Here is a 25,148-nt window from a genome sequence, read left to right as displayed (position 1 = left end):
CGTCCTCTTCCTCCTCCTCATCTTCCTCCTCGTCCTCCTGGTCGTGCACCCGTCTGCGAGGTGGCAACAACATGTCCTCTTCATCATCGTCGTCCTCTAGATCTCTGTCTGCGTCCTCTGCCTAGAAAGACAGGACAGAAAAATGTAATATAAATAAATAATTAGGAAGAAAGCAAGCTAAAGTGTAACTAAGTGTACAAGTAAATATAATTACAAACCAAGAACAATAAATAAGTAAAAAGTGGTTCAATTAAACATTACAAGAATTTAAAGATTAATTTGTTGGTCTTTAATTGCCTTTCATGATAGCTTGAGAATAACAGGAAAGGAGACAGAGAGAGAGAACGAGAGAGAGAGAGAGAGAGAGAGAGAGAGAAAAGGGAGATGACACGCAGCAAAGGTTGCCCCATACAAGCAAATGTTTGTGAAATTTTTGTCTGACACAAATACAAATTGATAAAAGAAAAGCGTGTGAGAATAAAATATTAGACAATTTCAACTTAACTAGGCAATCTAAATTCAATTATGTATAACCCTAAAGTTTATTAAATAACAATGTTAGGCCACAACAATGGCGTGACCTGAAATTAAAGGGTTTCTGACATGGTTACTTGCATTAATATGTAAACATGCTTGGGGGCAAGTTGGTAAATGTTCATTTGTGTATAAATGCGCAGCAGCGGGGGCCTCATATAACTATATAACCTTTCAATAAATCTGTCTTTCTTACAGGAGCAGGAGTTTTGGGTTTGCCATCATCTTCCTCCTCAAAGCCTTCAATGTCCACATCTGACTCTTCCTCCCCAGGTCTTCTGCCGTGGCGACCCTGAGGGGCAGGTTAATAAAGGTCTGAGATCTCTTGCCAAAAGACGGGCCAATAAGCAATAACTACACTAATTTTTATGCTCTAATGTTATCTGTAATGTTCTGGTGTGAGGAACATCTTTACCAAGACTAGGTACAACAAAAACCTATGATCAAGCTGGGTGCTCTGAGGATAGTTTGAGGAGAGGTGGCATGTGGTTGCTAGCCTTATTTCTGTCTCTCTCCATACCTGCCCCCCTCTCTTCTCTGGAGTAACCCCTAGAGGTCCCTCAGAGAAAATGCTGCTGGTCTCTCTGGGCAGACTCCCTGAAGCACCGCTGTCAAACAGATCAGCAGGCTGGCCAACACCACACACAGCGGCACACACAATGGGAGAGACAGGACACAACAGCAGGAGTGAAGGAGAAAAACAGGGTGGGAGAAAGGAGACACTACAGTGAAAAAACTAGATTGTAAAGAAGAAAACGTGAAAGTCTGGAAATGAGAGTTAGTGCAGAGAACGAGTGAAGAAATATAAGAGCTAGGAGAACTACAAGGAGTGGCAATGAGACTACTGCACCTAGAAAACATTGGACTACCTCAAGTGTATTGTTATTAACAAATGAAGGCCTAAAGTCTATTGTCAATGTGGCGAGATACACAGCAAACCACTAATTACCAAGCTAGCAAAATAAAAATTGGGCCCTGGCTGCTCTCCTACCTGTGGTGTGTATGGCCCAGGCATCATTGAGTCCAGACTCTCCAAGTCAGCTGCGTCTAAAGCTGCCTCTTTAGCAGTAGAGATGTCCTTCTCCAACTGAGTCAAATGCTCATCATACTGGGGACACAGAAACAGGTAATTATTACAATAATTGAATAGTTATTTTCCTGCTCATAAAAACACAAGTGGACATAGTCTGAATTCCAATCTTAGCAATTTGGCCAATTCTGCAGCAATTTAATAAAAGATGTACAGTATTAAATTATGTTCAATCCTCTGTGTTATACAATTCTACACCAAGCCAGTACTGCCTATATTTTCTTAAACAATTTTCTACAATACTGTGTAAATAAACAGAGGGATAACTGTTCATCAGATGGAGAAGGTTTATTACCTCCATCTCCTAAGTGGCCATGTTTTTGGCTTGCTTTGTCTGTGTTTCAGCAGGGTAACAGAAAGAAATACTGGCCTATTATCATGAAACCTGGTAGAAGGTGGTAGCATGGGCCACGGAAGAGCCCATTACAATTTGGAACGGATCCAAATCACAAGGCAGATATGAGATAGGGAATTTGTGCTGCATTCATGTGGTGTCAGAATTGAACCACATGAATGTGGGAAAATTCACGATAAAGACCCCTCAAGTCGGAACTTTAAAATTGCGAGGATAAAAAGGGCAAAGTAAAAAGCAGAGAGTCAACATACCTCTGCCAAGGTTTGCTTGCACACATTGACAATATCCAGGGCTGTCTTGGTGTAAGGACTGTCTGGGCCTGCGAAAGACACACAAAGAGCAAAACAGCATCTTTACTTAACTGCTGAACTCTGCTCTAAGTTAGTCATCTAATCTTTAAAAAAGTCCAACCTTAGAGGTCACAATAACAGGTAACACCATAACACTTTTACCATTGTACTTGATACTGTTGGCATGAATGAGACTGACATCTGAAAGGAACGCATCTCGGTTCTGGTATTTGTGTTTGGAGATGTTCTGTTGAAACATGAAACACAAATACAAAAAGAGAAACAGTTCATGTTACATGTATTGCTTATATGAAAATATATATATTTAGTATATTTAGTTCGATGTTGACACCTTGTATGACTCACCTTGCGGATGTTCTCCAGATCCATTGGGCTTACAATCACCTTATAATAGTCGGGCACAAATTTTTTGTTGACAGGATGGTGAAATGGCCATGACTATAATGAAGGGAGGAGTTGAGGAATTAGATAGATAACATATTCTGCATGTGAACTGATCAGTGCTCTCAAATTGATTAAGGTAAGAAAATGGTAAGCAGGGGTGACTCACATCGGGGACCACCATCATTTTCTGGGTCACAATGTTGTCCAGAATGAAAGAGAAGGCCACTTGATCATCATCATCCAGCAAGGGGTTGATGGCTTTCTCCAGCCTTACCAGCCTGTCCTCCTTCTGCCCACACGCACACATTTGATGGTTAATGTAAAAATTGACAAAAGGGCAGGAAGCTGTAAAAAACATCTATATTAACACTCACCTCTTTCAGTTTAGCATCACACAGATCCAGCATGGACTGTGCTACCTGTGTTATTGGATGTTTCGCCCCTGTTGGAACAAAAATAGAGAGCACGAGAACCGTTTGATGAGTTTAAACTGAAAGTGTAACATAAACCAGAGAAAGACTTGAGTCTGTTTTCAAGAGAGGTGGTTGAACAAATTTTAAGATTATTGCAGATTGGGTTAAAACCCGGGCAGCCTACATGCGGTGCATGCTCTTACTGAGTGAGCTAGAGGTCACCCCACGTTTTTACAACTTTACCATTGTAGGTGGCGCTGTTTTTGACGATAACCTCCACTGCTTCACGGAACTCCTCCCTGGATGGGTACAGTCTCTTACGTACATTCTCCCTTAGGGTCTGCAGGTCCATTGGCCGTGTGATGATCTTATAGTAGTCCTTCACAACCTTAGCATTCACTGGTGTGTGAAATGGATATGTCTACATAGAAGAAACAGAAGGAGTGACAATAAGACAGTAGAGCAGCAAGGGATGCGACTGGAAACAAAGAAATGTTGTTGAGCTGGATGAGTGTATGCCAGCAGATCTTACATTAGGGTGATCCCGCATGTCATTGATGATGCTCTCTAGCACAGAAGACAATGTCACCATGGGGTCCGTGCGTCTGCGGTGGATGGCCTTATGGGGTTTCTGTGAATTAAAAACAAAAACAGTTTAAAAGATCAGCTAAAGGGACTCTAGATTCAGAATGTTTAAGAACAAGCTGTAAAACATTGCTTACATTGAGGTAGTCACAGTGCACAGCGTTGCCAACGCGTCGCTTCTTCTTCTGTGGGAGCTGTTGCTTGGGGAACTTGAGCACTAAAGACTTTCTGCGTACTTCATCAGCACTTTAAGAGAAACAAATCGTTAGGACCTGCCGGGGTACAGGCCACAGACCATTCACTTATTAAATAAATTAAATTAAATCAACTTTAGAAAATACCGAGCCAATTGTAACTGGATTCTGCAGCTCATGCTAGAATTAGCAGCGAGTACAGATTGAAATTCTTTTCAATAGTAATAGAGGAGTGAAAAAGACAATCCATTACCTTTCAATGAGTTGTTTTCCCAACACAATTTTGGTGCCCTCCACCTTGATCAGTTCCTCATTGTCGTTGTGGATGACGGTCTTTTCCAGCTCCTCCTCCTGCTCCTCTGTCATGGCAACTGGGTTAGAAGGTGGGGCGTTGGTCTGATAGTACAGCGGGCAAAACTTGTTGGTCCTCATGTGTCCAATGGCTCCACACGCTCCGCACTTTAACTAGGGAAAAGAGGCAAATATTGAGGAACACGAAAAATAACATGCCAGTGCTTTATGATAAGAAAACTAAAAGAAAGAATACTACAAATTGACCTAATATCTACACCAATGGAAAGCCAAAGGTTTGCATTTAGCTTGGTGTCAAAAAGCGGGAGAGGAAATGTATAGTAGAGTAAAGTACTGAATCGGCAAGCTTACTTTTACCTTGAGGTCTGGTCTCTCTTTGACCTTCTTGGCCTTCTTTTCTGGAGGTCCCTTGATCTTGTCTTTCTCTTGGTTTCTCTTCAGCCTCCTCAGCTGCTCCTGAATACGCCGGCGCTCCTTTCTCATCTCCTCTCTGTGCTGCTCATCGAAGAGGGCAAACTTTCGTCTGCAACCACAAAGATACACAGTACTGGCTGTTTTACATTCAGCGGTTCAGTTGTGATAATGGCAAGGGCCTAATTAACTGGAATTTCTACAATTTAAGCTCTTAGGATGTGTTCACACCAAACACAAATGCACAATCTATGTTTTCAAATGTAAGGTGTGTGCAGCCGCATCAAAACTAATTTACATACAAATTATGAACGTTTCGTTAAAAGTTGCATAGCTGTGATGTGACTCATAATTTCTTTCGTTGCATTAATAAGTCACTGCTCGATTTTTCTAAATAGTTTTTGAACTATAACATCATTATAGCACCAACCTATTCAGATTGAGCCAATTACCCACTGTAAGAGGAGTAAGCTCAAAGTTTGATTAGTAAGACTCACATGAATTCATCATCCTTGGTAGTTCGGATCCTGGTGTAGGCGTCAATAACAGAAGCCTTGCGAACTGTCTCGCAGCGAACATATTCCTTGCCGTCCTCATCCTTGAAGGTGCGATAGATCTTGAGACGCCGTCCTGTGGCTGAAGAGTTTAGGCTGGTGACGGAGGAAGTGTCGTCATCCTTGTGGGAACTGGTGGATAAGGAGCTGGCTATAGAGTGAAGGGTAAAGTAAAGCTTACAGTTAGAGAGACAAACATGATTCAACCTTACGCAAGTAAAACAGATGTCGATAACTTACACACTAGAGATCACTGACTTTCAGAAACACAGACTCACACAAGCCTTTGCGCCGCTCCTTGCGTCCCTTGTGGTCACGGTCACTCTCCTCTCCCATTAGCATCCTCTGCAGCTCCTTCCTCTCTTGCTCCTCCCTCTCGCGGGAAAGCTGGGAGCTGGTCTTCTTGTTCTGAAGCATGTTCTCAATGTTCTTCCCCATCTCCTCAAAGTCACTGTCCTCCGCCGAGCTGCTGTCTGTGTCTGTGGAGAGCACCTCTGTCGACTCTAACACTCTGTGGTGGGGGTGCAACAACAAGACTCAACGTCTGCTCAGACAGAATCCTGAATAACACACATAACCCTAAATAAAAGTCTCACTTGTTCTGCAGATCAAAGATCCTCTGGCACTCTTCCTTGTAGCGTTCCTGGTGTTCCGCAACGGAGAAACGAGAGCCTCTGGCAAACTTGCTCATGGGTCCCTCACCTGAACGCGCCTGCTCTGTGGACATGGTCCTCACCACGTCAATCACCTCCCAGCGTGAGAGCTTCTTGATCTAACACACATACAAACACACAATCATTTTCAACAAGCCATGTTGTTGAAAAATGTCTTTCAACAAAGACATTTGTCACCACTGTTTTTGTAGTTGTTCTAGTTAGAGTGAATACAAGATTGGAGAATAGAAGTTATTCATTGCTGTGACAAAATAGAAAACAAAATAGTTATTGTGGATATCAAACCTGGATTCCACTAATTAGGGGACGGCCCCTTTTCCAATAGGCTGTCCTATATCAGATTAATGCGCTAGCATATCACCCTGGTCTTACCTCTTCCTCTGGAACACCAAACTTGCGCAGCAGCTGCTTGGCATTCTTCAGTGAGAGTCTCCTCAGATCAGCGTCCGTCCCCGTCACTGTCTTTTTGGCAGGCTGTGGCTCTTTGTCATCCTGAAAAAATGAACAGGATTTAAGTTTTCATCCTCTATATCTACACCACGCAGAACATGGGGTGGCAGACTTTTGCTTAAGCCATTCAGACCTTCTGTTGAGTAGGCTTATTGGGCACTTTGACGTAGGAGAAACCCTCTCCACAGCCTGTAGGATCAGCCACGCCTGTAACTTCCAACAGGCATTTCCCCTTCATGGCAGAAATGAAGGCTCTTGTTGTGTTCCAAGGAGCTGTCCGCACCTAAGACGTGTTGCACAGGATCAGCATTGAGTAAATCTGAAAGGTATCTAATCTGAAATCCCTAACTAATTATGAAGAACGCATACCTCATCATCAATTTTCATTTGAAAGTCCTCTTCGTTCTCCTCTTCTGGAGCAAAGAAAGATTTTTCACCATATCCAGCATCCTAAAAAGACCAAATAAATTGTAGTGAAGCCATACCCCAAGATTTACTCGTGTTAACCATGTGAAGTTCTTTAGAGGCAGATCCTGTTACCTTGAGTCTCTGCTCTGCCACAAGCATGCTATAGTAAGCACAGCACTGCTCTGGAGACACCATGGCCCTTATCTCCTCCTCTGTAGGCAATCGGAAGTCAGGCTTAAGCACCCACCAGTTAGAGTCCATCCCTGGCATGAGGGAAAAAATACTGTTAGACATTTTCTCATATCGCCAACCTTACTCTTGAACACAGAATGCAGTATTAAGAGCAAAATATCATGTCAGAATAAAGATAAATGTATGTTAGACTGTTAGACAAAAATGAAGCATTGTAGAAAACCATGACTTGCTGATGTAAATGCTAAGCATTTGTACCCTGTGTCCTTACACTGTCCTTAGTCTAGATCTTACCTTCAGGATAAAATCCAAAGTAGTTGTAAAAAGCTCTTTCCCTGCTCCCTGCTTTACTATCTGTCAATTCAAGGCACACACACTGAAGAGCTCATGCAAAGTATATCTTTATAAACCTCAACAATGACCTGATGTAACACAAGTGTGTTAGTTTAGTCCAACATCAAAAGAAGAAACTTTATTTGTCACATATGGTAATGATAGTAAATGATAATGATCCCTAAATGGTGTGTGTACAGGGTTAACAAATGGCCGCGGTCTACCTGTACGTTTGAAGTCAGCACAGAGTTTTAGTCGTTTTCTGATGCTGCTCTCTGAGTGTGAAGGAAAAGCTTTCTTTATATCCTCCATGCGGATTCTCCTGGGCCGATCCTTGCTTTTCCAGAACAAGCGGTAAATGAACACCTTGCGAATACAGATGTGAAAGTTAGGCATTTGCAACAACAGCAGCTTAAATTTCTAGGCAAGTTCAGGCAAATAAACATACCTGTAAGAAGTCTCGGATATGAGTATTGGCTCGTTTGGAGTTGGGCCCTGGAACCTCAAATAAGGGACACTGCTGACCAACTACAACAATGTCCACAAGCTCTCTAATGTAGTAGCCGTGTCGCGTTCGCAGAACCAAGAAATCCGTCTCTGGCATCTTGTGCAGGTAGATAGGAGCACGGAAAAGGTTGTTTTCAAATGCCTAAAAGAAAAAGAAATACCATCTCACTGTTTGCCATGATGAAAGACCAGTGATGCTTTGGATATTTAAGTAATCTGAATACTGAATATTTGACAGTGACGGTGCTGACCTGGAGCAGCTGTCCAGGATGAAGAGAACCCAGGAAAGGGGATGTGTGGCAGTACACAGTCTCTCCATATTTACAGTCGGGTGCTCCAGGATCTTTTCCAGGTTTCTGAAGAAGAAAGTAACATTGCAATAAAGTATTTTACCAACCCTATCCAACAAAGTGGAAAATATGGAGTCTGCAATTTTCAAGCTGAATGTGATTATTTTGAATTATTATTTCAAATAATTATGGCAATAACAATTGTACACCTTTGTGTATGCAATTCAGCATGTCTTGGCTAACAAAAACGCAATGTCACAAGTGGAACACAAAGAATAGACTCGCCCTTTTGTAGTAGTTTTTGATCTTAGTGGCCAAGCCGACTTGCATGATGAGAGGGGGGTATTCTTCACTGTACTCGGCCAGGATCAGATCTCCATCTTTACCCGTCAAGTCCTGTGGGGTTCGCATGAAGAACATGTCTCCTCCTCCTGCTGCCTGTCGCTCCTGCTCTCGCATCTATACAAAAAAAATATTGACAAATCCACTCAGTTAACCATTAATGTACAAAATTGGCAAAACACTACAAAGTTATCTGAATGTTTATAGAGTAATATCCACCTTGGCCTTTTTCTTAATGTGTTTGAGCAGTGGTTGGACAGGATGGGGACCAGGCTGAGCCAAAGACCCAAATGAGTATTTCTTCAGAGTCGGTCGATGAAACTGGCGCAGCTTCATGGGCCCCATGTGAGTGGGAAAGAAGGGCTGCCTCAGCTCCAGTGCAGGGATGGAGTGCTGTTAAATACACAAAATGTACTCCATCAGATTTTAAGACTTCTACACTTCAGCTGTTTTCAGCCTATTTCACAGGTTATGGCTCCATGTCTAATCTGTGAATCAGCAGGAATCTGCCACATTTACATGTTGACCATGTTCTGTCGGATGTATCTTTCTTTTTGTGGACGGCTGCTTACCTGAATGATGTTGCCACCGAAAGTCCCCCTCAGGCCTTGCTGTTTAGGATAGTAGAACTCATCATTGGAGAGGTTCCAGGGGTCCTTTTGTTCAGGCTGGGACATGTTCTGAGTTAAAAAAGAAAAACGTATTTTCCACTGAAAGTAATATCCTTCGAACCTTTCTACTTTTTAAAATGGATTTACAGAATACCATTCTCAGTCCAAAACTCTGCCATTTTCCTTTTACCATATTGGCTCATTCATTATGCCGCCTTGGCCATTTATTGATCAGCCTTAATCATTAACCTTCATATTTACTGAAGAAGCAGAACATGTAATCTGTCATTTTATATAATCAAATGTGGTTCTTTGCCTGCCCTTAATAGGCAGCCTACCTGCTGTGGCTCATCTTTTATCACCCCAGTTTTCCCCAGCAGGATGCGGCTCTTTTTGATTGCTGTTTCCTTCTTATTCTCTTTTGACGGGGAGTGGGAAGTCATCTCCTCCTTTTCATTAGGGATTTCTTCAACAGACAACAGTTTTTTAAAATAAGTAGTAGACGGCCAACATTGTATTCTTTTAGGCTCCAACCACTAAATAATGCAGATCCCAGGATTTACACTTTTACTTACAACCTAAAACTAGATGCTCTATTAAGAAGATAAAACATTACACACACACTCACATAAATTAATTCAGCTTTCAAAAACATGAACCCCATAAGAACATGTACAAACTTCAGAAAGTCATAATGTACATTTCCCCTAAAATCTCAATGAAAGATATCAATATTGGAAAAAAGCAAAACAGACGTAAAGATGAAGCCTAACAAGATGGGAATTCTGAATATACCTAGGATGATATTTTCATCATTGGGATCCAGTGTAAGAACAGGTGGCATGAGCATGTGATCCATCTCCTGGTCATCCCAGATTATGTTATCTTCCCAGCGTCCATACACTAACTCCTCACTGTCAATGGGAAAAATGGAGAACCAGGGAGAGTCTTCTTCCAGAAAGGCTGTAAATCAAATGCAGACAATGCAGAAAATGAGGTTAGGCTAAGATAAAATAAAAAAAAAGGTTGGGTGAATCTATTATTTGTATTGTGACTTAAACTCTCAAACTTACATTGATTTTCATGGCTGTTTTTTTCACGCTTAGAGCCAGAGATTGAAGAAAGTTTGGGCATGGGGGGAGGCGTAGGTGGCACCAACTGGGAATTACTTCTTGTTAGACCTGTAAGATTAAATAGTTAGTAGTTATAGTAGTTATTATGTTTATTTTACAAACATGACATATTACAGACTCTACAGAGGCCCACAGACAGATTTAAATGGAGCAGAAGAAAAAACAAAAAAAACCATGACAAAAACACACCGGCCCCTTCATACGGGTCTGGGCACATCCTTAGATAGCGTGTTGAGCTGTGGACCAATCCCCTCAGAAGGGTCTGGGGATGGCCTTCTGCGACAATACCCACAAAACACCACAACCCTAAAATCCATTGGCGATTAGACATCCAGGCTAGACCGTGATGTCTTTCCCCCAGCCTGCACTATGGTCAACCTGCCCAGAATGATGGCCAAAGGTCGTGATCAAATTAAGACCCCACAAATTTCAAATTACCCACCGGCTCACTTTTTTATTTTATCTATTCATTGGGTATTATCATTACTTAGGAGACTCTCTCCTGTTGTTATCATTTCTAATAAGCAATCCCTGCTATAAACAAACCTCACCTTAAATGTCATATCACAAAACTAGCCAAACTCAACCTTCCAGATTAATGTAAATCAATGTATTGTATTTGTCCTATGTTCTAATGTCTGTACGTTTTTAATCACCACCATAAACTGTCAGTTGTCTTCCGCTAATATTTTATTGCATCCATTGTCCTGTGTTTTTTGTAGTGGTATTTATATATGTATATATATAATGTATGTATATTCCAACCTCTGTGTTTTGCCGCTACAGTGTCTTTCAAGTTTTGTAAACACCACCCAGTTATAGTAGGCTGTTTGCAACAACACAACACAACACAACACAACCACACACACACACACAACCACACACACACACACACACACACACACACACACACACACACACACACACACACACACACACACACACACACACACACACACACACACACACACACACACACACACACACACACACACACACACACACACACACACACACACACACACACACACACACAGCATTGCAAGAGTTATTTTAGTAATTTTTCCCCCCCGATGTCTTACCCTGCTGGGCGTTATAAGCGTTGGCATTGCGGGTCATGCTAGAGGGCAGCCATCCTGCCAGGCTGGCCCGCTGAGTCTTTGTGCCCTTGTGTTTTATGTCCTCCCCATTCCAGATGATATCATCCTCCCATTTCAGTTGAGTGACCATCAGGAAGAGCTCATTCTCAAGGGCTGATAAATCCTTATCTTCATCTTCATTATCATTATCATTATCATCATTGGCCTCCCGCCTCAGAAACTAGAGACATGTTATAGATAATATCAGTAACAGTATCAGTAACAATCCGTATATTTTTCATGATATGGCTACAGATATCCATGCCAGCATACCTCATGTGCAGTCTCTGTTATTTCTTTTTGTGTGTCCTGCTCCTGAGGCTCACTGCTCTGGTGTTCTTTTAGCTTTAAGCCGTAGTTGAAGTTGCTTCCATCCTCAGAGACGCCTAGCATGTCGTACCAGAGCTGGGCTGGACCATATCTCCATTCTGCTACTTTAGGTCGAGACTCTGCCTCCTTGTCCCCATCACCACAAGTATGTGAGAACTTAGATTCTACTGGGGCCATCATGGTTATCTGCAATGCACAGAAAAAGCATGTAAAGTGCTGGATACAATGACTTTACAAAGACTACTACCAGCTGACATTAGAGCCTACAATAGCATATAACGCTGGAAAAATGACCTCATCATCAGAGAGACACTGCTCTGGGGGTGGAGGGGGTGCGTACTCGTACAGCCATCCAGACTTCTTCTCCTGGCTTTGCTCTGTGGACTCTCCTTCTGGAGGTGGTGTCCCAGGGTGAGGGTCTCTGTGCTTCCGCTTCTTCTTCCTGCGGGCACTCCTCCAAACGGATGGCATGTTCTTACCAGGACCAAACAGTCGTAAGAACCTAAGCACCTGGTAGTACATCCGAGAGACAGTGGGTGTCAGTGCACTCATAAATATAAAATGATAATGATAAAATAATACTTTGGCATGTAATGATTAATCTTAGTTCAGGACAGCGCCTGTAAAGATGCTTTACCCTTCCAGGCCTAAACTCTGGGAAGAGCTGTGTGACACCAGGAAGCGCTTTGGCAGCATCTTTTTGCATGATGCCAGCAAGAGGGAGGTTGAGACTATCGGGGGGGCCTCCAGACCCCAAACCCTGGCAGGGACGGTCAGTCTCTGACTCAGAGTCTGAGGAGCTGCTGAAGTCAACCTTATCAGCCGTGGAAGATGGTGCAATGATGGAGGGCAGGATGATGCCATCCCCCTCTTCCCCAACTGTAGGAGAGACAGTGACAGATAGCAGCAGCAGAGACAATAAAACATTTTCAGATATTTTTCATCTAAAAGACGTGAACCTAACCTGAATTTCTATTATATTTACTAATTAATCAAGTGCAGATATGTTCTTCAAAGGTAATCTAAATACCCGTAGGATCCACCCTGATGAACTACCATTAGCTAATTCAATTCCTTACAGACTCTTTAGTTGTAGCTTAAGCCTCTGTGGAAGAGGGCAAGCCAAACACAATCGAGAGTAAACACGTCCTTACCATTTGTGCTCGGAGAGGACGGTTCCTCTTTCTTAGCAGCTGTAGGAAGACTTGGTGGTGGTGGAGGAGGCATAAGCTTAGAATCAATATCCTCGCAGTCAGCATCATAGTCATCCTCGTCATCTGAGAGTAAGGAATTTGAAAATGTTGAAAAATGTATACTTTTATCTTTATTTAATGTAAACAGTCCAACAACACTTTGGATTCCTTGGTAAGGATGACTGAGTATTGTTGTAAAAATAAATAAGGTGCTGTTTTGACTTTGTAAAATGTTGAAATTTTTTTAAAATCAATAAATGTGTATTATTTTAGAAACATTTTATCTATCAAGATAAGATCAGATATACATTTTAAGAAAAACATTTTCAAAAGCAAACATATCAGCAAAAATAAAGTTTGATAAGTAATTTTTAAATGAATCTGACAATCCAACTCAAATATGACTCTTAAGAGCTGTAAGTTGATCACCTGTTTTCCTGCTGGGCTGCAAAGACCCCATGGCCTGGCGGTACTTTTTTGTCTCATCCTCAGCAACCTCGCTAATGTCAGAATAATCCACTGCATCGTCCGTGCTTTTCACCCAACCTGAATAAGGAGAAATATTGAAAATGTCATTCCATCCTGTTCATGGCTAAATTATTGCAAAGTTCCTTTTTAAAAGTTAAACTAACCTTCTGCATCCACACTACCAGCGTCTCTGTTTTCATCTTGATCCCCCTCCTCGTTGGCAGTGATCTCTGTAATGAGTGAGCCCAGACCCAGACTACCCAAACCAGCCAAATGCTTTTTGGACTCCTGGGTGAAAAGAATCAGCAGAAACAGAACAAAAAGATTCAATAAGCATGTAAAATACAATATAAGCTTATTCTAACAGTTAATTCTTAAAAGGAAAAAAAGTATTAAATATAATTTTTACCATGTATTTAACAATCATAGTTTAAATGCAATCCTTGATGAAAATACTTAAAATTAGTCTTACATTTTGGTAATGAAAATAATCTTTAAAACACCCACATTGTCCAGAACACTGTCATCCTCTAGCTGTCCATCTTCATTGATGTTTCCGAAGAGGAATCCAGTTAGAGAGAAAGGTCGATCCTGATCCTCGTCACTGTCCGAGTCCGACATACTAAATGGACAACATTTACAACGACTTGCTAAATCAGTGAGAATCATCACTGGGATCCTATAATAGTCCTGAGTTATGTGTCCATTTTGAACTTGAGTTGATCAAATACTACATGTCACAATGTTGTTGTTTTTGTCTGCCTGTGTTAGCTAAGGCTCACTAAACTTTAACAATACCAATTCATGCATTTTTCTTTTGTTAATGTTTTAAGAAAACACCACAGAATAGTCACCCTGAATGAGGTTAATTAAATATTTCACAGTAACGTACCGTACATTTAATAAAAGACATGCATATCTGACAGATTTTGACATGTATTTGTAAACACACGTAACGTTGCAGTATGCCTTCAATGTGTGCAGTTGGTGTGTTGTGATGTTTTTCATACAAATGCCCATTTGTTGTCTTTTTGTGGTTGTGTGCCAATCATGCTCGTCATTTAATGCTTGGGAGAATGTTGGGAGAAAGGCACAATAAACTGCTTTATTGCCACCAATTTTGTTATAGACAAACCTAGTTTTATCTGCAATGTTACTGAAATTATGAAACGTTAAACCCTAAGCTAGGTGCGTTCGCTAACTTTAGCTTTCTCGCTAAGAATTTGATAGGAACTGAAAATTGTAAATGTCATAGATGCACTTACCTTTCTTGATCTAACTTCAGATTTGGTACGCTTTGGTTTCAGCCAGCTTGCTGTATCTGTTGAATGCTAGCAGCTAAACTGCTACAGCTCAAGTCATCCAGGCAAACTAATGTTAAGGTTAGCTGAGATAGCTAATGTTCACTAGACAAAATTACTCGTTAACCCAAAGATATGTTCTACATGTGCCTGTATCAGCATTGTGAGGTTAACAGAAAAAAATAAACAAAATTCATTTTATGCTGTCGTTACAAAGTCAGGTTCGTTAAAAACTTTTTTGTTTTTATTTGTAAATTAGGCGCTGCAGCGTACTGAGGTCTGCAGGCACCCCAGTCAGCTAGCTAAGCTAACGTTAGCGGAAAGTCGAAGGACAAAGTGACCCGGATGGAGGGGGTGATGCGTTTAGGTACTCCCTATAACGTGGGAAACTATTGCATTTATCACCAAGATTCTTCAATGTCCAGAAAGTATTATTTGGCAGTCTGTTGGCATACATAACAATATGCATTACAATTGTGTTTTATAGCTAGCAAACAGTTTATGTTCAATGTCCAACGCGTTATTAACTTACATACATTGTTTATATGACTAGACACATTTAGTTTATTATACTGGACAATTCTCGCATTCTCATTTTGTTTGCAAGGGACGAGTTCTTTTATTATGGAGCCCGTAGAGTGCCAGCTATGGTTTCTTGTAAGACTTTAACCAACTAATATCTTATCTGTGCTTATAAAAGCTCATATAAACTAATAAACTAACAATAAGCATTAATCCTTAATTGGAAATTAGCGGTCAACTTGTGAAATAAATTAGAAATTTCAAATATTTAATTCCACATCTTTAATTTTCGACTCCAGACTAAGGATTTGACCATTCTGTAGTACTATATTAATTGATGGTAACCATGAGTGCATATAGCATTTTTGAAAGCTGATACAATTACCAGACGTTTACAAGCCATGAACAGTCTGTGTCTCGGTTCACGTTTCATCCTATCCACTCATTTCCCTTGGTCACTACGCTAAAGCATAAATCCCCAAATAAGACTTTTATCACTGTGGATTATTATGCATTCTTCAAGCCAACATCTTCGCATTCACATGGCAGGACGTGATGTAAAATACCAATAATGTTAAGTTCAGTAAGAGGTACTAATCCTTTAGTGGCAAAATAGGATTATAGTTCAAACTATTATTTTACCTCACAGATTATGACATCAATTCAGTATCTCAATAGCTGAGATATTATGGTTGAAAAGTGCAAGTTGATCCAACATCTACATTAGAGATATTTCATACCGTTATAACAAGAGTTCCCAAAAATCTAAAACTTATATGGTCAATAAAAACAATCATACAGTAACAGTTTAGCCAGTTTTAATAGTTTTAAAACACTTGGTTTGGAAAAAAAGTACAAAAGTGATCCTGGACGCCACAGTATGAAACCAGCCCAATAATGCAAGGTGATAGGTGTGTTCCTTTAAAAAGCATCTTCTACAGACATGTTATTTCAACTGGCTTTACCATACACATACTGTACTCACTAAAACAGATACAAGCAATAGTTTAAATACAATTGGCTGACCCCAGTAATACATTTACAAGTGATTCTTAAAAAACTAATTAAAAAGGGAGGGAAAAGAAGAAGTCTGACCACAATGCCAACCGTCTGGCAGTAAAATCATGCAATATTACAATCGTTCCACTAAAGAGAAACAGCAAAGCACTACAGCTGTCACACAGTGAGAAAGAGGGCAGCCAAGAGGTGTCTCCCTGTCAGACAGCCTTTTAAAGTGTTCATTGGTTGTTGTATGAATTGTTACTGAGTGGGTTGCCTACTGTTGACCAGTAGCTCAGTGGTCACCCTTCCCACTTTTGCATACATTGTAAAGTTGCGCAGGATCTCCATTAAGGAGAACTTGTCTTTCACAATCACGTAAATTTAGAAAAATATAACTAATTGCTATTGAAGAAAACCCCAAAAATGTGGCATGTTCTCTTAGTATGTTGTGAGGAAATAAAAAGCTAAGAAATACAGTTGAATAAATAAATTGCATGACATCCATAAAAATTAGGTGGATACATTAAGTTGATAGATGGCCATCCATATATGCACACCATGCTTTTTGTTTTGGCCCGGCAGTGTTAAAAACGAGGGCTCCATCCTCCACTCCTTTTAAAGTCACATCCTATGAACCAGTGGAAAAGTCACCATGAAATATCTAAAATATGCTGACATTTAGAAAAAGGTGTCTTCAATTCAACAATTGATTTCCATGTACAACATGGTCTCTAACATTACCAATTGAGAAGTTATTGATGTTGATGGCAATGAGGAAACACAGGAGGGAGACTTTCACAGTGTTACAACAATGAAGCCACTGTGTTGTTACCCGTTGGTCGGCCTTTTGTTAGGGCAACAGCAGTGAACTTCCTGTCCGGTCAAACTTTTTTCCTTTTGAGAGGGCAGCCACTTGTTTCATCAACTCCCTGTTCTTGCCCTGTGAAAACAAATGATAATTGGTGTTAAAAACTAGATGCATAGTTCTGAACTTCCTAACACCTCAGGTGAGGCATTTGTGAAATCGCAATGCACACTTCTATCGCAATTTAAGTGAAATCTCTATTGTAATATTTTAATGGCAGCAATCACACTAGCTGGCTCTAGGACACTGCAGTTTCAAAGCATTTAAGTACTCATCATCCATCCAACGCTACAATCTGGAGGGTTTGCCCAACATGCACTCCCTTTAACTGGTAGAAAAAACATCTTCAAGGGAATATGTCAGTCAGAGTCACACTTACAAAACAGCAACCATGATAAAAAAATAACACCAGAGTTTGACAGGAAAAGACCTAACCGATGCATCATATCCATAACAGAGTGCAAACTCATGCAAAGTGAATCATCCCTGGCACACAGTGTATGACACCCAAACATGGTATGGGTCCAGATACTAATTAACATTTTTAAGCAATTATTCCCCAATAGTGATAGCTATACAACCTGAAACATTGTACACCCCTACGAAATATCATGTGGGCATTTCTGAATAAATCACAGGTAACAAGAGATAAGGATCGCCATGGAGTGTTTCTCCAACATGCCCCCTGGGTAATGTTGTGTATCCCTATAAACCAAAATGCTATTGTAGGCGATCCTCAGATGGAACCGGTGAACAGGACAATGTGTGTTGAACAATTGTGGTGTTAATTGTATAATAATAATAATAGTAATTATAATAGTAATAATGACAATAATAATCAACAATATTAGTGATTACACTTTGTCAAAATTACAGAGAATGAGGTGTGTACTCCCATGCACTGTCATGTAAGGTGCAGGCAAGTCACTTTAAAATTCCAATGGTGATGTTTCAATATTTAAATAAATGAAATACAATATGTCTTTTAGTATAAATAAAATGTGTACTTGAAACAATAATTTCAGGAATGGTCATTTAGATGGGACTGGTTTTGCTTAAGGTTATGTCTTTTAATAAAAAAGATGGTATTTGACTGATGTGACGCAATATCAGTGATGGAGTAATGTTTAAATGACCAAACCTACTTCAATCCTGCACATCAGAACCTTTAAATTCTGTAAACCTCTTCAACCTAACATTACCTCTTTAGATGCAAAACAATAAGTATGAAAACAAAATAAAGTAATATAAAGTATATATTAGTCACACACACCAAAGTGCCATTACAAACTGATACAGTGATTACAGTGTGAACATTTTTGAGCTGCTGACATTTTTTGTGACACCACTAGTTAGCTGGTGGATGTTTGACGATGGTGGAAACAGAAAAATGGAGACCAAGTTTGGTGAGCATATTTGGGAAATCCATGTGTGCATCATGTAGTTTCTCACCTGCTGTTGCTCCATAGACTCTTTGTGCGCTTTCTCCATTTGGTTCATCTTAACTCTCATGTTGGATTCCTGGTACTGAAAGTCTGCTTTGAGCTCTGTGAGCTAGAGGAGAAATGAATCATCAATATGTCAACCGAGCAGCAAACAGTGATGCGACTTTGTCAGGCGAGGCTGATAACATACCTTTCGGTCCTTCTCGAGAATGGTTTGATCCCTTTGCTGCAGAAGTCTCTTCAGTGACATCACTTCCTCTTTCAGCTGGCTGATAAGGATGAAGTTGTCTGTTCCTCCAGAATCCATCGACTGGGTGATGGAACTACTGATGGGAGAAAGAAAAAAACTTGAGGCCAGTACTTATATTGGTAGTTAACATAAAAAAAGTGGGATTATTTCCAAAAGGAATTACCATTGTTATAGAACCACAAATGTAAACCGTTTTATCACTTCTCATACCTGTCCCCATTGGATGGCTTCATCTCCAGTTTTGGTTTCTTCTTTGGAGTCTCCTTCTGGATTGAAGACGATTTATGGCTGCAAAGGAAATCAAAACGGCAATGTCCAATGTTGGGCCTAAAAACGCAATCCATACATTCTGATATACATATATTATGTAGTCCAAATGAGAAGGGAGGTTTTACCTCTGCTTCCACAGTCCCTGCTCCTGCTCAGGACTCAAGCTCCCACTTAGTCTGAGAAAGATAAGTTAGCCGTCAGTTGACTAGATCCAATTTTCACCTTTTCATCGATTTGTGTAAAGAAGCATACAATTAGGGCCGGGGCGATAACCTCAGTGACATGACGCTACTGCTGTGATTAAATCATAACTGTTTTAGTCATTGATTGTCTTACATCCTTTGTTCAAGGCATTCTGGAGAAACAAAACTTAAGTTGCTCCTTACTTCAGCTTGGTACTCAGCCGAGATGGACAGCATAGTGCTGCAGTGTTTTAACATGACACTTACATGACATAAATTCGCCTAGCGGCCGGTGGAGTTTCCCTCTGCTCATATCTTGATCCCAACAAAACCCCATGTAGATTAACATTGTTAAAACAGAGCTGCTATTATTAGCAGAGAGAGAGCAGCCAAGTCGCCTTCTCTCTCTCTCTCTCTGCTCAGTCGCTAGCCTGCTGCTCTGCGGAGCCTGCGCCCCAGCAGCATGTCAGGTGTTCATGTCTCGGCGAAACTTAACCACCATACGGAGGCGATGCTTTGTGGAAGAATTCATCCCGTCACGGCCCTAGATGTAATAGCATAAAACAGACACAAATCGTTTCACTACTCTGTGACACAACAGAGGACATACTTGTGATGAGAGCTGCTGTGTCTGTGTTGGTGGTGATGATGGTGAGGTCTGGAGTGGTGGTCTTTCTCGTTCAGGGATGAGGAGTTGGAGGAGCCGAAGCCCTTCCTCTGCTCCTTGGTCTTCTGCAGGACACGGCGGTAGGACAGAGTACAGAGCCAGCAGAGTAGTTTCCCGTCCACCTGTAAGACAAGTAGGAGACAGTAGTTTATAATCTTTGGTATTACACACTTGCTGTTAAATTAGACTGTATGTGTGTGTGTGTCAGATTTGTACCTTTCTCCTGCCTTCCTCCTTACGATCAAAAGCACATTGCTGTTTGCACTGCTCACATGTCTGTGGAGGTCCATATTTCTTCTCTGAGTTAGTACAACGCTGGCACTTTGTCCCAATAAACGCTGCAATGATGTTACAGTACTGGCAGGGTTTGGGCTGTAAAGACACACAAAAGAATGTGTTAAAAGGGTTTTTACACATGGTGGACTATAAACAAATGTGGACTAGTGCAATTAGATAAAAACAACTGGAGTTTCAGGAAACAACTGGAGAAACGCGTTACTCACTGTTCCAAACTGTTTGACGTTCTGAGCACACTTCTTGCAGATTGTATTGGTTTTACTGTAAAGAACAAACATGGGTTTACATCCTAAACAAATTACATTAACTATTAATACGGATAACGTAGACGCTGAAGTGTGTAACTTGGAGCGCATATCTCACCTTTCCTGCTGAAACTCAGATCTGCAGTACGTGCACTTCACTATTGGATGTGCGATGCGACACTCCTATGGCAACAAAGCAAAGAAGCGTTCTCATGAGCGTAGTAATGTGCTATTATGACAGACATCAGAAACAAGGCTGCATCATAACTCCTTTTGTATGTCTTGGCTCCAACATCAGCTGAAATACCTACATCTGACTTTATGTGTTAAGTATACAAGCAGTGAAGTCTACCGTGTATTTGAACTGCTTTTGTTCAGTCAACCTAACGCATTATTGCAGTAGGGCTGGGTAGTGTGGAACAAATAAGCACACTTGACCAGAGTCATTGTTGGATAACTTTTAGTGGCATTCAAGATTCAAGAGCTTGCCATTTGCACAGCTACAGGACAGGTTAATGGGATTTGTTTGTGTTCATCTCTTATAATCAAGCATTGTAAACAAAAGTCAAAGAAAGCCAATTTAAGCATTACTATGAATAAAGAATTCAACAATCGATAGACGTACACACCCTTTATACCCTAACTACACACTGTGAATATAACTAGTATATTTCAAATTGAAAACATAGAGAAATCTAACTATAATTGCCTTAATGTTCATCAGCAGACCTTGTGCTTTAACCATCCTGTGCAAACCATAGTTCACTGAATATTCAAAGTGATATCAATGTCCATTTTATCTAACCTCCCTGCTGTGAAAAAATATGATTCAGTGCAGATAGAGAGCTGGCAACAACACCTTTCTCTTAGAAAAAAAATGTCTGTCATCCACATCTGTACACTGAAATTCAACATCTGGGACTCTACAACAGCAACAAGTTGGCAAGTATGTACATCGATGACCATAAAAGTGTAATTCTTTACATAAAAAAAATACTTCAGAGAAATGTCATCAGTGTACATACTTGCCAACGTGTTGCTCTTGTAGTTCCTCGATTGTTTTATCAATCTCTGTTCAGCAGCCAAAGATGTGGTGAATGAGGTAATAACGTAATAAACAGGATTGTCGTGAAGAATGATCTAAACAAGATTCCAGTCACTGTATTAGCGCTTCCAGGTTAGACGTATATATGTTACATAATCCGAGCCTGTGTGCGATCACACACACATTCATTTACCTTGCACAGCTGCTGGCCCTGCGATAACTCCTCGAAGGGGTACCGCTGGTTACACTTCGTACAGGCGTACAGAGCCGACGTTGCCATTCTCGCCCAACTAATGTCACCGAGCAAGGAGAGGTTCACAGAGTCCAGCTGCAAACTGAACGGATTGACAGCACTATTTCCTTTCTAGCTGTTTGCTAATTCTGAACTATGAACACACAAACAGGGTTGGCATCCAGTGTTAGCTGACGTTAGCTAGCTCGGCTAGGTAACGTTAGCGTAGGGCAACACAGTGATAGCCTAACGCTAGCTGGAGGGAGCAGGCAAAGAACAATAAACTCCAATTATTTGTGATCTTTTACTGCGCATACGTTATCCAACCATAATAGCTTGAGATAAATATTTAGTTATGCCTTCATAAAAGCAACCCGTTAACAAAGATCTGGCTATTTATATTAAGTTTCCGCTGTTCTCGCTAAGAAAGCTATTTTCCTGTTTTCCTTCGCTCTTTTTGTATCAACGCCGTCGTCGTCATGTAACCGGAAGTGGTATACGGCTCCAGAAGAAGAAAGGAAACCTATCGCGACAAAACATCCGTCCGCGGGATTCACAGTTTGAAATGCCCCGAGCCAATCACACGCCTTGACTTACTCAACAAAGCTTGACATCTTGATTAATCATGTCATAAACAGTTTTTAAATAGTTTAATCACAATGAAGTCACGACTACAATGGCACACTAATGTTAGTGTTCCACCCTTTGCCTTATGCATGTATTTTTATGTGTAATTATTGAGTCATCATTTCATCACTGTTCTTTTAACATCTGCAAACTCTCAATTTTCTACAAATGTTCAGAAATGGCATCCCAGTTCAGTCAGCCATGCTATTGAGGTGTCACTAAGGCCCCGAGAAAATCACAAGTCAAGAAGATACATTTGCCACATCTCTGTTGATTCATCTTTGGTTTAGGGGTATTAGTAAAAGGATATTTTATATAATATTATACAAAATGTAGTCAGTGTATGGCAGAGCTTTTATTTTAGTTTGGCCCAACAAGATCATGTTCTGCATATGATATTCAGTATCATACTAACAAGGTAATTGTAACTCAGTACTTATTCCAACTGAATAGCTCTAAAGTCTGAACATTGTGTAACATTTTAATCAACATTTGTAGAATGAGGTTATGGAAGGGTTGAGTAATTTATATCTGTCTCCATTGTTTTCTATAATGTGTTCAGAGATTCCTCCATACAGTGAGGGGGTTCCTGGATAACCTTGTTTGGTGCCTAACTCTGTGCAGCAACTAAAGTATCATTCTGTTATTTAAAAAAAAAAAACTTTGGTGTGCTATCAGAATCTGTAATAATAATAATAAAAATAAGAACATGAGGGGTTGATAAATCCAACTTTACTTGATCTCAGCTGCCATGATGGATGGAAAGACGGACCTATCAGGGTTTCTTTTTTTTCTGCATTTCTCCCTCAATTCGGTTTTCTCTCTCATGTCTTTGTGTGACTCCTTGTATTCAGTTGCTTGTTAATAACAAAACACAATCAGGAATAGAAATTTGCTGGATCACGATGAAAACCTATTAGCAACATAATGTATGCAAATAGGGTTTCCTCCATTACCCTTTTTTCACACAAAAAAAGCCCAAAAGTTCACAAAAGGTTGACTACATAGTATTAGCATTTAATTTTAATTGATATTAAACATTTTGACATTTGCTGTAGCCTGCTGTATCAATTTCTGAGAACAAGTTATGAAGCAATGAAGTGCAGTCAGCATGGCAGCCTCACCTTGTGTGGGAAACAAGTCCTACTTTAATAGCTGTACATTCTTAAAGGGAGAGTAATACAATTTAAGGGGCAACATGAATTAGTTTAAGTGATGTAATAAGCCTGCTGATGGTAAAACAAATTCTTAAAGCTAAACTTATGGCTAGTTATGTAACACTTAGGTATGAGAGGGGAACGGCTTGAATATGACCATGTTAATGTTTTCAGAGCCACTGCGGTCTAGTTTCACCCTCCAGCGCAGTCACACTGTACATTTCAGACTTCATTTTTAATCGCTTAACCTTGGCAATTCAAAAACGGTCAAAAACAGACTTTTATCTTGTTATTCTCACAACCATTCAACAACTATTCTCACAGTCATTCAGAGCAAGGCACATATATTCATTAAACTAAAGAAGAACAAAAGAAAACCTAAAGCAAATTATTAGTTATTACACATTCTGCTCCCTAAAAAATATATTGGCCGATTCTAGCTTTAAAAGCATCTGTAAGAAATGTTCATACATTAAAGTTTTAGTAAGTAGTAATACACTATAAGTAGTAACAGACTATTAACTTCAACTAATGAACTGTTGCATATTCGGTGTTGCTTATTAATATTGCATGGGAACAAAACTAAACAATTTATAACATGAGATGGATGTGTTCATGATCCATAAATATAAGTCTAGGCTAAAGGATAATAAATAACTAGTTAGAAAAATGAAACTTACAAAACCTAAATCACTCAATGAGAGGAATGCCATACATGACACATTAAGTATTCATAAAAACAAAAACTGGATATTTGGTCACAAAAATCAGCACTAAAAGCACTAACCTGTAAAGATAACCTGCAAATGGTTTTTAATGCACTCTTTTACATTAGAAGCTAACAATACAGCCCTTTAGCTACGTTCATGAATATTTAACTCCCAAGCCATTTAGTTGATGTTAGTACTAGAGCTTAAAATCCTTTTTTAGCAATGTACATTTTCACAATTGCTTTCAAATCAACATCTAAACATTTGCAGCGTAGAGGAATTACGTGAGTGTTCTAAAGTGTATAAGGCATTCATATTTTACCCGAATCATATTGTAATGTACTTCAAAATAATTAACAATGATTGTAGGTAGGCCGATATGCTAAACCGTACTCACTATTCTGGTTACATGTCCTTTCAACTGTAGACGAAGAGTACAGTATGGCTGTGGTAAAGCCGTCTGAGTCAGACTCTCTTCTGTTGCATGCATACTCTACATCACCCGGGAGAGGTGCCAATAGATCCGACTTTTGGTGGAGGTGTATTTATATGGTATGTGTCACCCAAAGAGACAGTTTGGCACACGGGTCCTTTCGTAGCGCCAGGTGTGGCCCATGTTCTACAAGTGGGGTTCAGCTTCTGCAACCGCCATGAGGCTCGAAAGGTGTGTCAAACAAAGGTCTGCACTGGAGTGATGGAGCGTGTGGGGGAGCCCGCACGTTCAGAGGAAGAGGAGGCTGAGCGATTGGTCACCTCTCGCTGTAACTCGTCCACTCTCCGCTGCAGCTCAGCGCGCTTCGCCAACAGCTCCTTGTAGCGCTGATGAACAGGTTCCTGGCAACAAGAGAAAAAAAAGCCAATGTGTCAGACTTGGGTGCAATCTATTTTTTACCTTCCTGAAATTTCCCCGGGGTAGATGGTATTTGATGGTATTTGTGTAAAAAAAACCAACATAAAAACCCCCGATAAAGCTGAGCTTCTGTTGACAGAAGTCATCGGAGCATGTATGACAATTTCTAGCCTACAATGCTGTGTGTCAAATATGCTTCTCAGACAGATCTTACTGGATTTAATACTTATGGCTCATAGAATATGGGGGGGGGGGGGGGGGGGGGGGG

General features: G+C 40.4%; 3 protein-coding genes across 4 annotated transcripts in view; all 3 read right to left on the bottom strand.

Annotated features, from left to right (window-relative positions):
• The window catches only part of taf1 (TAF1 RNA polymerase II, TATA box binding protein (TBP)-associated factor), a 16,543-nt gene extending 1,731 nt beyond the window's left edge, over positions 1 to 14,812 (bottom strand). The window contains exons 1-39 of the mRNA XM_034890809.1: positions 14,479 to 14,812; positions 13,721 to 13,835; positions 13,378 to 13,501; positions 13,175 to 13,291; positions 12,707 to 12,829; positions 12,190 to 12,431; positions 11,847 to 12,062; positions 11,496 to 11,738; positions 11,166 to 11,403; positions 10,024 to 10,131; positions 9,746 to 9,913; positions 9,289 to 9,416; positions 8,912 to 9,019; positions 8,559 to 8,732; positions 8,283 to 8,456; positions 7,959 to 8,063; positions 7,649 to 7,849; positions 7,425 to 7,566; positions 6,808 to 6,938; positions 6,637 to 6,717; positions 6,401 to 6,550; positions 6,190 to 6,309; positions 5,740 to 5,915; positions 5,422 to 5,654; positions 5,087 to 5,294; positions 4,536 to 4,701; positions 4,120 to 4,331; positions 3,810 to 3,918; positions 3,620 to 3,718; positions 3,331 to 3,508; positions 3,049 to 3,116; positions 2,841 to 2,963; positions 2,636 to 2,728; positions 2,432 to 2,516; positions 2,231 to 2,298; positions 1,526 to 1,642; positions 1,055 to 1,162; positions 731 to 826; positions 3 to 121 (exon numbers count right to left, since the gene is read on the bottom strand). Of these exons, the coding sequence (XP_034746700.1) occupies positions 3 to 121; positions 731 to 826; positions 1,055 to 1,162; positions 1,526 to 1,642; positions 2,231 to 2,298; positions 2,432 to 2,516; positions 2,636 to 2,728; positions 2,841 to 2,963; positions 3,049 to 3,116; positions 3,331 to 3,508; positions 3,620 to 3,718; positions 3,810 to 3,918; positions 4,120 to 4,331; positions 4,536 to 4,701; positions 5,087 to 5,294; positions 5,422 to 5,654; positions 5,740 to 5,915; positions 6,190 to 6,309; positions 6,401 to 6,550; positions 6,637 to 6,717; positions 6,808 to 6,938; positions 7,425 to 7,566; positions 7,649 to 7,849; positions 7,959 to 8,063; positions 8,283 to 8,456; positions 8,559 to 8,732; positions 8,912 to 9,019; positions 9,289 to 9,416; positions 9,746 to 9,913; positions 10,024 to 10,131; positions 11,166 to 11,403; positions 11,496 to 11,738; positions 11,847 to 12,062; positions 12,190 to 12,431; positions 12,707 to 12,829; positions 13,175 to 13,291; positions 13,378 to 13,501; positions 13,721 to 13,834 (5,465 nt within the window). The 5' untranslated portion in view covers position 13,835; positions 14,479 to 14,812. The remainder of the gene's footprint in view (positions 1 to 2; positions 122 to 730; positions 827 to 1,054; positions 1,163 to 1,525; positions 1,643 to 2,230; positions 2,299 to 2,431; positions 2,517 to 2,635; positions 2,729 to 2,840; positions 2,964 to 3,048; positions 3,117 to 3,330; positions 3,509 to 3,619; positions 3,719 to 3,809; positions 3,919 to 4,119; positions 4,332 to 4,535; positions 4,702 to 5,086; positions 5,295 to 5,421; positions 5,655 to 5,739; positions 5,916 to 6,189; positions 6,310 to 6,400; positions 6,551 to 6,636; positions 6,718 to 6,807; positions 6,939 to 7,424; positions 7,567 to 7,648; positions 7,850 to 7,958; positions 8,064 to 8,282; positions 8,457 to 8,558; positions 8,733 to 8,911; positions 9,020 to 9,288; positions 9,417 to 9,745; positions 9,914 to 10,023; positions 10,132 to 11,165; positions 11,404 to 11,495; positions 11,739 to 11,846; positions 12,063 to 12,189; positions 12,432 to 12,706; positions 12,830 to 13,174; positions 13,292 to 13,377; positions 13,502 to 13,720; positions 13,836 to 14,478) is intronic.
• A 1,025-nt stretch (positions 14,813 to 15,837) lies between these two features.
• On the bottom strand, positions 15,838 to 22,043 carry fam76b (family with sequence similarity 76 member B). The gene is made up of 10 exons (XM_034891016.1): positions 21,498 to 22,043; positions 20,378 to 20,442; positions 20,221 to 20,275; positions 19,934 to 20,089; positions 19,661 to 19,839; positions 18,994 to 19,044; positions 18,809 to 18,886; positions 18,539 to 18,674; positions 18,356 to 18,457; positions 15,838 to 16,978 (listed from the first exon to the last, which is right to left on the bottom strand). The coding sequence occupies exons 1-10, from the start codon at positions 21,582 to 21,584 to the stop codon at positions 16,889 to 16,891; spliced, it is 999 nt and encodes a 332-aa protein (XP_034746907.1). The 5' UTR covers positions 21,585 to 22,043; the 3' UTR covers positions 15,838 to 16,888.
• A 1,116-nt stretch (positions 22,044 to 23,159) lies between these two features.
• The window catches only part of mtmr2 (myotubularin related protein 2), a 7,437-nt gene continuing 5,448 nt past the window's right edge, over positions 23,160 to 25,148 (bottom strand). For both annotated transcript variants that reach the window (XM_034891010.1, XM_034891011.1), the window contains exon 16: positions 23,160 to 24,864. In XM_034891010.1, coding sequence (XP_034746901.1) covers positions 24,700 to 24,864 — 165 coding nt within the window. In that variant the 3' untranslated portion in view covers positions 23,160 to 24,699. The remainder of the gene's footprint in view (positions 24,865 to 25,148) is intronic.

This window comes from Etheostoma cragini, chromosome 13 (genome assembly GCF_013103735.1).
Source record: "Etheostoma cragini isolate CJK2018 chromosome 13, CSU_Ecrag_1.0, whole genome shotgun sequence".
NCBI classification, from domain to species: Eukaryota; Metazoa; Chordata; class Actinopteri; order Perciformes; family Percidae; genus Etheostoma; species Etheostoma cragini.
Note: the sequence above shows the minus strand (reverse complement) of the source record. Positions and strands in the feature narration are given on the sequence as shown.